Below are 14,336 nucleotides of genomic sequence, written 5' to 3'. Positions count from 1 at the left end.
GCATGCAATAAGAGGACAATAGTCCACTAGTGAGTTGGGAGGTGAACATGATAACTTCCACCAATCACTAGTATGAAACAAGGCCATAAACAGAGATAAGGCGGAGATGCTGCATTTGAATAGGCGGCAGAGCATTTTGAGTTTCGGTTTCAAGCACTATCCTATCCACCTTTCCTTTGGGATACATGGATTTCATGACGAGGACAATTTTTTTCTGTTCAGAGTTTGAACTTATTTGAACATCTCTGATAAAACAATCTTAACTACTTTGACAATGACTGTTGTGGATTTGCGGGCGCTCACTCAGCCTGTGGGCATCTTGCGGATCTTTGCTGCCATTTTATCTTGTATATCTTTCAGTCTTGTGGCTTCGGTTGGACATGTCAACAATTCGTACTGGTCATGGTGTATGTTTACCTGGTGCTTCTGCTTCCTCGTCACCCTACTCATCCTCATCATGGAGTTTACAACAATGCACTCCAAAATGCCTTTTGGATGGGAGGACTTCATCACTGCTTTTGCGATGCTAGCTAGCCTCATGCTCTTCACTGCATCCATTATTTATTCTTCCTTCTTCACTTGTAAAGGAGCAGCAACGAGCGGACCAAGGTGCCACTGCCAGATCGGGGCCTCTGTCTTGTCTTGGGTGTGTTTCTTGGTCTACGTTGGTGAGGTGGTTCTAAACCGGCTTCGACCACAGGGGGAGCACATTGGATTCCTCTCCACCTTGCCTGGGATCATGAAGATGTTAGAGACATTCATTGCATGCATAATCTTCACCTCCATGCACAAAAGTCAGTACTTCAAGAAACCAGAACTGGAGTGGTGTGTGTCCGTGTATTCATTGTGCTTCATTTTTACGATCATCATAATTGTTATCTGCACCGCCCAGCTAACGTCATACTCACCGGTCTCAGTTGAAATAGTGGTCACTGTCTACAACATTGTCGCAGCGTTGATGTATTTGTCTGCAATGGTCATATGGCCGCTCTACAGTTTCCATAACAATCCCAAACCTCCAAATTGTGGTTTCCTCTGTTCATGGGATAAACTTGTAGTAATCACTATCATGACTATTTTTAATGCAATTGTTTACACACTGGACAGTGTCTACTCCATTTACGTAGTGTTTTTTGTGGGAAGAGAGTAAAACCTATTTGTGGTTTTGCTGAATAAGTGAAGTAATGTCCAAGACTTGAATTAATTAATGATTAAAAAACAAAACCATGTCATAAAAACTGACTTGGATGATAAGAGTTACATTAATAGGCCAAATGAAATAAATACCACCAGAGTGCATTAAGGCATTTTTTGTTCATAATCTAAAATCTAACATCTCATCTAAATTGTGTTATTTAAACTATTCTTCATTGGGGAATTATATAGTAGATGGTTTTCATATATATTTTTATTTCTGTGTTCTGTGTGTTGTTGCTGATACCTTCTTAATGTAAACTGATGTAAGCTTTACCAGAATAATAGTGAACATTACAGTTGTTATCAGGAAAAGGGATTTTGATTTGAAAATGTTTATCTTGTATCTGGGGACACAAACAGGTTGTGTTTATGAAATTTGAAATAAAAAATCCTACATACCGTCCCTTGAAGTGAAAGGAGTCAAATAAACATGAAAATATTTTACATAGCAGTACTGAATGTACAGGTGAAAACACTGTACTCATTCTCATATTTTCTGCAATAGGCTACCATAGAACTACAATATATTTTTTTTTAAATATAAATTATAGATCCATGTAGGCCACTTAAAAAAAAAAAAAAAAAAAAAAAACATCTTACCGTCTGGCAGCCATCTTTATCCTGCTTCTGCAAACCCTCTGGAGCACCACTAGATGTCACTGAAAAAAAGGGCATCACTTTTTGGCAGCTCCATTCCCAACCATTGGTAAGTTCGAAGTTAGTTCAGTAAGTAACTCTAAAAATAGTTTATTTTCACTTGTTGGTGTTATTAAGACCATTATACATTTATAAAATGATTGCTTTGCTGGGCTTAGAATGTTGTCTAAGCCCATACAGAGGCTAATTAACTTTTTGCTTCTAAACATTTTCATAATTGCTTCATTCTCCTCATTATTTAGATGTTAATATATTCATACGTATGTGTTTCTTCCTGAATTTGACCAGTGTCAGATAATTGTTGCTACATCCCATCGGACAGTCCTCAGTGGCCACGTATAAAACATGAGTCATTCAGATTCACACGTACTTTTTGATGCTCATTATCTTCCATTAAACGTCTGCAGTGATGAGTGGTCCTAGCTCGTGTAGGCTCCAGTTCTGCAGTATAAGTATGCCTCATTAGTAGCTAGGCAAATATTGAAGGTTTCCTGTATAACCAACAGGTGGAGGGACCAGCATGTGGAGTCTCATCAGTGAGCGTTTGATACATAATTGTTAGCTCTACTATAGCACAGCTCTGCTCTGTATCATTACATCAGCTTTATTAAATGATGCTAATTCACTTATCCACATGAGAGCAAAACAGAACCCATCTGGTGGATCTAATAATGCTAACACCGTAGTGTGGAAGGACATGATGCTGCGGCTTATGTCATTGGATTACACAGAGCTGTATTTCCCTCTCTGATAAAGTTATGCAAATTGTGTGATGTATAGGCTATATAGGCATTTTCAATGTATGTTTAGAAGGTTTTATTTTCACATTCATCTCTATAATTTTGTATTTGTATTTATTTGGCCTCCATTAGCTGTGCTTCCATACAGTTATTCTTCCTGGACTCAATAACCTATGATGCATGTTTTTTGGTTTGATGGGGGAAACCGGAGTGCCTGGAAAAAATCCATCCAGACACGGGGAGAACATGCACACACAGAAAGGCCTGGATCAAATCTGGAACCTTCCTGCTGTGAAGCATGAGTGCTAGCCACTCAGCCACCGTGCCAAATTTTGTTTGTGATGTTACAATTTCAGGAACACTCAGCACTTGGATGCAGATAAAATAAATAAATAAAAAACATTTATTTGTAGATATTTGCACAAGATGCAACATAATATGTAATATAATATGTCTATATGTACCTACAATATTACATTAATATGAGCATAGTTCAGGAAGACACTGACCCCTTAAAAGTATTCTTGCTGAATAATTCGTAGTGTTCTTTACACCAAACTTACCCCCAAGCCTTTCATGATAAGTCTTCTTATCATGAAAAAAATAGAAATAAGTAATGTTCCAAAAAAAAAGAAAAAAAAACTTCACTTTAGGCACCAGTTTTGTCAAAACTAAGCCTGCACATATTGCATATACCCCACTCATCTTCACATGGACTTGTAAATCACCTGACGGAGTCTGTGTTCTCATCCCTCAGAGTTATAATGTAGATGTCTCGTGTGCTGCCACAGACATCAAGAGGTATTGATTTGCTCAGAGCCACCCAGACCAGCCTATAGGCGCCAGGCTTCTTCAGTCAACTCAATACATTTGCTCAGAGGTGAAGCAGTGATGTATTCCGGCTGATAGCTCCTTGAAACCACTGAAACCACCGTCACATATTTCTCACACATATCACCACGGATGAATTTTTTGATACATTTTTAATTTCCAAGGCATATATTTTTAAAGGAGAAGCCACTTGCCAGTGTCCCTCTTGAACTCAATAACAGCACCTTACACTTTATAACACTTTTGGCCTGAGAACTGAAATATAAATATATATCACTGACTTTGTGCATTCTTTATTATTAAGGTGGTTTGTGTGTACTTCAGCTTCACACACTCCAAACCTCTATTGTTATGATGCTTTTTGGACAGCCTATAAAGCTATACGTTTCTACTATGCAAAGGTAACTGTGGGAATCAAAAGATATGTGGCACTGGCTGAAAGAATGTGATGTCTGAAAACCATAAAAACTGTTTTTATTATCATTTCATTATCATTTTGTAGCTCTCTTCTGAAGTTTGACAAATCTGTTTACTTTTATCTTTGTTTTTTATGAACAAATCTCTATTACAGCTTTTCATAACTGAATATAAAGTGGTTGTTTCATATACTATTTCTACAATAATCTTGGAGGTTGGACACTAAATGCCAGTGCACACAGAGCAGTAATGAACCGTGCTGTTGTCCTGGTGATATGAGCAGTGCCACACAAATCACTGTCTCTGTCACACAGCTGGGTGGCACTGTTTACTTTTATATCATATGTCCATAAATCTGCCTCTTCTGTCTTTTTCAGCAGGTCCGACTGGTCCCATATATCATCAACTTCAAACTATCACTAATGATTTTCTTGGGGCTGCAGGTGGAAAAACATGAAGGATGAAATATTGGACACGTACCACCTGTCGACGCTAAATTAGGGAGGCTTGTTTCGAAAACCCTCTCTCCTTATCTGATTTTTATAGATTTATTCTCAAGTAAATGAATAACGCCATTAAAGTGTTCTACTGCAAAGCAAACACCTTTGGTTCAGCTGAATAGTTATAATTTTATTATTTACTAGAATACATTTGTATGTAGTCTGTCTAGGAAAGGAAGGAGGGAGCATTGCACACTCCACTTTGGACTGTAAAGTAATTGCCATTTTCCCAGTGGGTGGGACTTTCACATCCAAAGAGGGTTGTGGCCGTTCACATAAATACTGTTGACTTGCCTCTGTGCTCATCTGTGCTCCCCTTTAGAGGATTTCCTAAAGAATGCGCAGGTGACAAGTGTCCACAACTCACGGGGAAAATGAGCCAACCGGGATCAACTCGACTTAAGATGAAAAGCCAATCGTGAGGAGTGTCTGGTGTGCAAAGAAAAGAGTAAGCTTTGAGGAACGCAGTAATTTTCCCAAAAGTGCAAAAGAAGTAGGAGCTGAACCGGAGGATGAGATGTACATAGAGCAACAGGTTTGTGCATGTTCAAAATTTAACTTTATCACAATGTTCTGTGATATTAGGCATTAGATTGTTACTATTATTATACTTGATCTTGATATTTTACTGACTGAAGTTACAGAATGTGCATTGTTACTATGCATCATTAATTTTAAACCAACTAAATTTAACCTTTTCCTTTTGATTCTTCCTGATTCAAGATATGATTTATTAGCATCAGTGTCATATTGTAATATTACTGTTAGAATCCCCAAATACATTTAAAAACATAATTTGAGGTGAAATATTCTGAGTGGACAAGAGAGTGAAACCTCTTATCCACTCAAAGATGGGGCTAACATCATTAAAGTAACTGTTGCATAGAATATGTTGTATGATTTCTACAATAGTAGAAGCGTTTTGTGTAACATTAGCTGTGAAGGCATGATTCTCATACCAACATGCACATAGCCTACAGTATAAACCTTAATCAATCAAAAGCAAGTTTCATTCATTGATCTGATACACACAGTGCAGACAAGTCCAACATTTTGTGTGGGGGAAATTTAATAAAAAAATTAAAAAAAAAGTGAAATCTGCTAAAATTATTTGAAAATGGTCTCGTAGTTTATTAGACTATTGATAGCAGATTCCAATTTAAAATAAATGTTTATAAAGATACAGTTTGCTTGTATGCATGTTATTGTTGAGTAGATGACTTTTTGCCAAACAATATTATGTCCTCATTGATTCTGTGAATTGTGCCTACTGCAGTGTCCAGTCTAGCTCCTGGAGCCGGCACATGTTTGTTTTCCCAACATGCTCCTGCGGGCCGCACGTCACCCTTCATGTTTATGTGCATGGTTCACTGCGTCCCAACGTCACACCATTTATTTGTAAAACACATTTCATAGCCACAAGTTGCTATGTCTGGCAAAAAAAAGAGAAATCACCGGTAGTATTACTTTAGGTCATCCACAAGCCAACTGAAGCCTCTCGAGTGGCCCCAGGCTCGTCTCACATTAGCGGATTATTATGAGTCATTGTGCTAGCCTGGTCAGCATGCTAGCCTTTTTCCAGAATAAGCCCCCAGCAGTATGGGCAACAATTTGCACAATGATGAACTGTTTAATTAGTTTATAGTAAGTTAATACTTCCCTTTAAGAATGTACTGCATTTTAAAACAGGCAATGTCCTATTATTATATGTTTTATACTGTTTAGTTTTGTCTTTGGAATCTTGAACACAGTTGAAATCAGAAAGTTGCAGTACGCTACATATTGCTTGAGTGCTCATATCCAAAGTTTTTTCAAGGACAAGAAATTTTACATTTTGGATACTTTCCCAGACAATTTTGTTGCAGATGTCAAATATGCATATTTTTCCCAGAATGCTGCCATATCCAATTACTCCCAAGAGAAAGCTCAATCACTGCATTTAGCATAATATTTTTCCAATGAATTTATGTTCTTTGTGATTTATAAATCAACTGTATTTTGTGCGTAAGTTTCTGCCCACAAAACAATAACTCTAATTCTGTGATTTTGCAGCTGCCTCTGCAATCTTCAGACTCGATCAAGATGGGGGATTATAACTGGACATTCACTGGCAATGATAGCGGTACATCCTCTGCCTACATTGACCATGTTGGAATTCACAACAGTTCACAAAACAACAACCAGTCACATTTTGAATCTGGAATGTCTGACACTGTCACCACTTTGGCCACTGCTGTTGTCTTCATTATTGTATTTATCGTTGGTCTCCTTGGAAACTCGCTGGTTATTTACGTGGTGGTCCGCTACGCCAAGATGAAAACTGTGACCAACTTGTACATTCTCAACTTGGCGTTGGCTGATGAACTCTATATTCTTGGTATTCCCTTCCTGACCACTCAAAATGTGCTATACTACTGGCCTTATGGGGAGTTCCTGTGTAAAATATACATGACAGCTGATATCATGAGCCAGTTTACTTCTACTTTTTGCCTTACGGTGATGAGTATCGATCGGTACCTAGCTGTGGTTCACCCTATGAGGAGTGTCAGGTGGCGAAAGCCAAAGGTGGCAAAGATACTCAACGCAATGATGTGGGTAGTTTCCTTTCTCATTGCGTTGCCGGTAACAATCTGTTCCAACGTGCAAGAGAATTTTAACACTTGTAACATAACATGGCCTGAGCCCAAGAACTTGTGGTCCAATGTTTTCATCCTCGTCACGTCCATCTTGGGTTTCTTTGGTCCAGTCGTGGTGATTTGCCTGTGCTACCTCCTGCTTGTCATCAGGGTAATGGAAAACAACCTTTATTCAACTGTATTTGATTATGTGACGTTTGTAATTAAATCAAGTCATTCTTCTAATGGTTTCAGGTCAGGTCAGCAGGTGCAAAAGCCGGTCTGACAAAGCGCCGAAAGTCCGAGCGTAAGGTGACCCGCATGGTGGTGATCATTGTTCTGGTTTTTGTCCTTTGCTGGCTGCCGTTTTTTATCACCAACATCGTCAACCTGGTTTATACGATCCCTGAAAGCAGCACTACTGTTGCCATCTACTTCATCCTGGTCATATTAACCTACGTCAACTCCTGCTCCAACCCCATCCTCTACGGCTTCCTGTCCGATAACTTCAAGCAGAGTTTCCAGAATGTTCTCTGCTTGAACAAATCTGCTGAGGGCGTCACGGTGGATCAGCAGGCCCTCACGCCAAACCTAGATCGAACAGTTCCCACCCAAGTCCCAGGTTCACCGAGAGCAAAGAATGGTACAACGGGCAACTAGGTGAGGAGGCGAACTTTGGTTATATGGAATTGTTTTATGTTGACACAAAGCAGATATTTTGATTTGAACACATAGTCAACACTGATGACAATTCATTCAATAAACAGAAATATGAAACATCAGATAAAGACATTTTGTTAACAGTTTTTCACAGTCATATTTGTGCTACATCCATTAATCTACCAATTCTTCTGTTGTATTTTTACAGAGTGTCCAAATGGAGAGGATTTCCCAAACCAACAATGAGCAGTTGAAGTCCTCCATGTTGTAAACTTTAAAATTGCTTGGACAATTTCAAGTTTTTTTAATAGGACTATGTGACTAAAGAAACTGAGAACACATGGAACCAATTTGTACATTCCTGATATTGTACTGTACGATTGTTATGTGTCTGGTTGTATTTACTTGTTATTAAAACTAGATGTAAATATAGAAATGTTATAAATTCTTAAATGTGCACTATGTAGCTTTTCCTTGTATCATGTTTTGTTACTTTTAGCAGGCTCGCCCTTCCATAGATCTGACTGTATTTTGGCCAAGTGGTATTCCCAGCTTTTCTCCATGGAGGTAGATTCAGATACAGAGGAACATTCTAGGCAAAGATATAACATCTCCATGGAAACAAGTAGGTGGCAAACCCTCCACCAGACATGTTACATAGTGCACCTTTAAATCGCTCAATTCTGCTGTGTTGGATATTTTATGCGCCATTTTGTTTCACTGTACTTCGCCATTTTATTGTCGTCTTGTGGTTATTTGCAAATCTTTTACAGTTGTATATATAGCACAGTTTCATAGTTCATCAGTTCAAGTAAATCAAAGTCATATTCGCTAAATTTCAATTGTGTGTTTGGTGGTGGCTTCAGTGGTCGTTAGAACAGAACAAATGTCTCATCTTAGCCCATGTATTATTATCGTAGCTATACTTTGGACTTAAGTTCCCACTCAAAATCTATTCACTAAATTCTATATATATATATTTTTTTTGTTTTGTTTTGTTGTTCATCCTGCCCAGTCCCAGAATGTGATCCCCACAGAGCGTCTAAAGGGGTAAAACTAAAAACAGCTGTGGGAAATTTCTCAGACAGAACCACAAACATTGGATTGACAGTCCACACAGTACAGCTGAAACATGTAAAATAGCTGAGAGTAATGTATTAAGAACATTGTGTTACTCACAACTATTTTGAAATATAAGGAAGCCATGTACCATCCATTTTACGTTGTCAGTCTCAGCCCCTATTGCACATGTGTTTACTGACAAGCGATGGCAGTATGGGTAGAAACACTCCAGTGCTCCTGCTGATTCTGGATACCCCGGTGTTTATGGTCACGCTGCTCTTGACAGCCTCAATGTCATTTCAAAGAGCTGCTTTTATCAAACACTGAATAGCGGCAAAATATTTTAACTCACTTGTGACTTCCACGAAACAGGTCCCACTTCCAGGTTTTTCCTCTCCATTGCCTTGCGAAGTCTCTCGTGTAGGACCCACATCAATCATATGTTTTCAGAGCTCTTATGTGTCAACAGCAACTAACCCTGTTTATCCTTCGTCCTCAAATGACAACAGAGGCATTGTTATCTTTCTATTCCTTCAAACTGGTTCTGTGCCATACAACAAGGGATTAAAAGGATCATAGCACAATGTCCTATTTTTATGTTACAAGACAAACATCAGCATCAAGTGGAAATAACAACAATTATCAGTGGAACAGTTGAGAAAGCTATTATAATAATTAATTATTGGCTACCTATTGTTAGCCCTAATACTACATACTTTTTTTTTGGGTTGCTGCCAGACTAAACCATTTTCTCTGCCTTTAGCTACCAGGTCAAAAACTATATGGGTAATTATTATACTGCTAAATAAACTAGACTTTAGTGGAGATGCAATTGCTTTTCCTGGAATGTTACAGACTATGGCATTAAACCTGTATTTTTATATTTTTGTTTATTAAATTTCATGTTTTTATTGCTCCAAAATACCTTGAAAATGTTTCTTTCGGTGTGTGTGCTCGCCTTTCCACAATTAGACTTGTCCTGCTTGTTTCATGGAAGTAAGACAGGTTTAATGCTATATTGCGGAAAACATCAGGCAATGTCATCTTCCTGGGAAAAGCTAATTAGATCACCTATTAAGCGCCTATTAATAATAAAAAAAAAAACCCAACTACATTTAATTACGTATGTGCAATAACTCATGCAGGTATGATTCTGTCAACGGGACAGTTTTTCCAAGAAACATTTTTATTTTCTTTTTACATTTAATGATGTTGATTTAGACTGAAGCCGTAGATGAGTTTCTGTCAAAGGGGAACAAATTAAAACTTTCTTTACTATTTTATCCCCAACAAACATTTGCTATATTTTCAGAGCATTTTTTTTGGGCTTCTTTAGGTCAGTCATTCACCAGACAGTGTTGATACGAGAAACAAAGACTCCTGATCTCGCTCTGCTCAAATTGTGAACAAATTGTTAGCCAGTAGTTGCCTAAGTCATATTTGAACGTTCTCAGAAAATAAGAAAAAACACAATTTTTAGCAAGCACATTGGTATTTTTTATTGATATTGTATAGAGATGACTAAGGCAGACAGTGATTTTAGACTCTAACAAGTGTTCTGATGGCTGAGGACAAAGGCAATAAGGCAGGGTGATGCAGCAGTGGTAGGAGAGTAAACTTAGGCAGATATCACAATTTGGCCAAAAAAAGGACTTAGGCAATTATGCTATTAGGCTAACGAAATGTATATCCGCCATGTGTTCAAAGCAAACGATGGACTGAAAGGAGCCATTTACAGCAAACCACATCTTCATTAGTGCACTGATATGTGCTTAGTGCCTTGAGCCTCAGTAAATTGGATGACAGATGATTTTCACATAAATACAGCATACAAAAAATAAAAAAAATCAATTAAAAATTACATCTACCTCAAGTGTTGGGAAGTATACATAAAATGAGAATATGTAGTCTGAATTCTGCAATAACTTTATTTCGGTGGTTTCAGAATACACAATTTAGTCTTCAAATTGCAAAATATTAGAGAAAAAAAATAGAAAACACTGCTCTCGTGGTGAGCGCATGTGCAATTTTTCTTTCTCCGTTTAGTGACAAACATCAAGCTGTTTTTAACCCTAAATAACACTTTAATTTAAATGGAAAGTATTCTAAGTATTCAGAATGCAGTACTCTGGCCCATGTATCGGACAAAATACATTTTAGTGCAGGTATTCAGTCTTCTGTAACTAAATACATTTTCAAAGTATTCTTCCCATTACTGTGACCCACTGAACACTGACAGGTCAATACAAATGTACAAACAGCTAAATATTTGTGTCAATTTAAACCTAACCCTGACATTTACACTGAAATGTTCTGAAATGTACTGGGTTGTTCTGGGACGTCGTTGATTGGGGAGTATGTGTGTGTGTGGGGGTTATAAAATATAAGCTGGCTAGCTGGAGGCTGTTGAGTTACTGATTTAACTTTTCTAATAACTTGCTGAGAGCTGACTACAGAGTTCTCAGATGTTCTGACCAGTGTACTGTAATGATTGACTAGACTAATGTTATTCCTAAAAATGCAGAACATATATTTTCAACAATAAAGAGCCTTTGTGCTTGAAGTTACTGGAAGTATTAAGTTGGTCTAAGTACACTTTTATAATATTTGTGTATGGTGATCTGATGTTCCAGAAAGTACTATGAAGTGTGTATTTTTATGCTTCTTCATTGTCTACTACCAGTGGTGGAAGAACTACTCACTTCTGTTACCTAAGTAAAAGTGCAGATACTGGAGCAAAAAATACTCAAGTAAAAGGAAAAATATCACTTGAAAAAAATTACTGAAGTAAAAGTATTAACATACCCACTTAAAAATGTATTTAAAAGTATTTTTGAGTATTTTTTGTGATCTAATAAAACTTTTAATGTAGTCATTGTTCACCGGAAACAAGTGATTTGATTGTTTTTATTTGTATATTTTTGTTTGCTCAAACTATGAACGTGTTAAAAATAAACCATCAGGTCTCAAACAGTTTTAAAAAATGCTTTTACTTTTCGGTCCTTTTAAAAAAATTTAGTGAAGTAGAAAGTACAGATAGCTGCTCTCAAATATAGTGAAGTAAAAGTAAAAATATAAATTCAAGCAAAGTATAGATCCCATTTTTTTACATAAAGGTGCACTATGTAAATTTTTGGTGAGGTATCTGTCACCTTCTTTCTATGGATGTCATTGTTCTGCTTTGAATGTGCCACAATATGATATTAAACAGATCTGTATTACATCTATTCAGTTACAGGTGGTTGTATTGCCCAAAGACAGAAAAACAGGCATTCTGGCTGTGAGAGGGGTTGCCTCTCCACAGATCTGGCATGTAACTTGGTCTGGTTTGGTCTCCAAGACAATAGGTTTAATGAAACGCAGATGGCACTAAAAAGTGTTTGACAGGGGGTAGTAGTTAAAAGTCGCAATAACTACTTTTTATTTATCCTTTGGTGTCTGCAGTGCCTCAGATTCTTGGAAGCCTCCTCACACAAATGTTTTAAATAATGTAGGCTATTGCAACATTTGAGGAGCACTTGAAAACAAATCTGCATTTTTGGGGTTGTACAGTATTTTGCAAGAAACAATTCACTTCCCCCATGTGGTTAAAGGTACAAAGGCTGCTTTTTGGAGTTTTTTCTAACCACTCCACTGATGAAATTTGGGTGACTGGCTGTACAATATAATCCACGAAAGCAGGATGAGTCCACAGCAGGGAGCACAAGAGTGTCATCTGCAATTACAGATGGAACGGATGCGGACACTTAAACACCAGGCAGGCACACCGGGGCTGGGGGCTGGGGGCTGGGGGCTGCACATGTAAATTGCAACTTGAGTCTCAAAAGCTATACTAGAGGCTAATGCACTACTTGTGAAGATGGAAGTCACTGTGATTATGTGTTGCTGTCGTGTCCATGCCAGCAAAATATAAAAGTCTTATCACATTAGGGGGTTGTGTTTGCCATTTTTTAAAGAAGAGATACTTACACTCGTGAATTCTGTTTTAGAGCCCATATTACGCTATTTCCTGATCTGTGTTATAATGTTGTTTCCTCATCACAAACATACCTGGAGTAGGTTGTGTTTTGTTTCATTCACACATGTTTAACGCGCAAACCCTGCATATTTAGTCTGAGTACTTCTCTCAAACAGAAAACACTCTGTGTCACCCTGTGATGTCATGTGGTAATACAGGAAGTGCTCCACTGTGTGTGTGTGTGTGTGTGTTTTTTAACTCCATACAGCTTCACTATGATCATTTGGATAATTTCAGACCTGGAATTGCCAATCTCTACTGAACTAAAGGTAAGAGGTGCTGTTAACATGAAAACCACTACATGACATCACAAGGTGGAACAGAGCATTTTTTATTTTATTTTTTTAGCACTTTTGGAGATGTAAACAGACTACACAAGAACTACTCAAACATATTTTGATGAGGTAACAACATTTAAACATGACTAAAAGCTCACAAGAGTCTTTTCTGCATAATATAGGACCTTTAAGCTCTGTTTTTGAAAAGGTTAGGTTAGGTGATATTTGTATTAAATTTGTGACATTTCACAGATTATAATTCAACCAGTTCAGTAAACATTCTGAAACAACATGAAATATTTCATATCTGCAGAAGTATTATTTTCTTTGGATTGAGTTCAGATCATGACAGCCCTTCTTTCACTCAACATGGAAATTTGAACATAACGTCTGAGTTTATTTTTGGAACCATTTCACAACCTAAAGGGGTAAAGCCAAAACAACTGTGATGTTCTCCCCAGGGTTTTCAAGCACTGGCTCATATAAACATTGTGTGACAGATTTCACTGCAGGATGTGGTTGTGTGTGTGCATGTGTGTGTGTGAAGTGAATGCTTAGAGACTGTGACAAACCCATCTATAAGAAAAAGCTCATGATACCAGCGCCTCCTCGTCTGCTTTCCTTTAGTCTATACTCCCTTTCCTCACTGCACATTCCAACACTGGCACTACAGTTACCAAGTGTTCAGAAGTGGAAGAAGAAATGTTTGATAAAATTAAGGGCAAAGGGCTTATTTTTTATTCATTCATTTGTTTATTTATTTATTTGGCAAAGGAAAATTGTCCATCACAAACAAGTGAGTTTGACAGGGATCAATCTGTGATGGTGACTTCAGTGTGGTTATTAGGACATACTGCATTTATAACAAGTGAACTGTAAGGAAAAAGTGATGGATGATCGCTGGCTTCACTGCAGGAGTTTGATTGTAAACACAACTTTACCTGTACTAGGAAACGAACTGATCCAAGAGTCGTAAACATAATTAATGTTATGCTGGCTATAATTAACATTTGATTAGATCTACCATCAGTAATGCAATCTGTAGACATGATTAAAAATCTTGTTCCATGACACTTCCAATTGTATTTCAATGCTGCTTCTGAATAATTGTAGTCTACAGGGAGTAGAGCAAAGGAAATGGAGAGTGTGAGAAAACAAGACCACTGCAAAACATCTGTCATCTGCCAATTTTATATGGCATGTGCACACACTTTAACTGTATTTCTTGCTAAATTACCTTCACAGTAAAGACGACAACATCTAAAATGACATTGTTTAAAGTGTCTGCATGAAACAGATGCTTCATGACCTGATTGGAAAGTGATTTATTAAATGGAGCAGGTGACAAGATTAAACATCTC

The 14,336-nt window shown here is 37.6% G+C and overlaps 2 protein-coding genes across 2 annotated transcripts; both read left to right on the top strand.

Moving 5' to 3' along the window:
* Positions 1–274: 274 nt before the first annotated feature.
* LOC110172920 (myeloid-associated differentiation marker homolog) lies at positions 275–1,358 on the top strand. The gene has a single exon (XM_020938883.2). It carries the CDS (start codon positions 275–277, stop codon positions 1,148–1,150), a length of 876 nt encoding a protein of 291 aa, XP_020794542.1. The 3' UTR covers positions 1,151–1,358.
* A 3,312-nt stretch (positions 1,359–4,670) lies between these two features.
* LOC110172899 (somatostatin receptor type 5-like) lies at positions 4,671–8,453 on the top strand. Its single transcript, XM_020938861.2, has 4 exons — positions 4,671–4,877; positions 6,395–7,129; positions 7,213–7,617; positions 7,826–8,453. Exons 1-3 carry the CDS (start codon positions 4,860–4,862, stop codon positions 7,615–7,617), a joined length of 1,158 nt encoding a protein of 385 aa, XP_020794520.1. The 5' UTR covers positions 4,671–4,859; the 3' UTR covers positions 7,826–8,453.
* The last annotated feature ends 5,883 nt before the right edge of the window (positions 8,454–14,336 follow it).

The sequence above is a fragment of the Boleophthalmus pectinirostris genome, unplaced genomic scaffold (genome assembly GCF_026225935.1).
Source record: "Boleophthalmus pectinirostris isolate CB_2022bp ecotype Guang Dong unplaced genomic scaffold, ASM2622593v1 HiC_scaffold_17, whole genome shotgun sequence".
NCBI classification, from domain to species: Eukaryota; Metazoa; Chordata; class Actinopteri; order Gobiiformes; family Gobiidae; genus Boleophthalmus; species Boleophthalmus pectinirostris.
The sequence above is the reverse complement of the archived record's forward strand: the minus strand, read 5'-3'. Positions and strand labels throughout refer to the sequence as shown.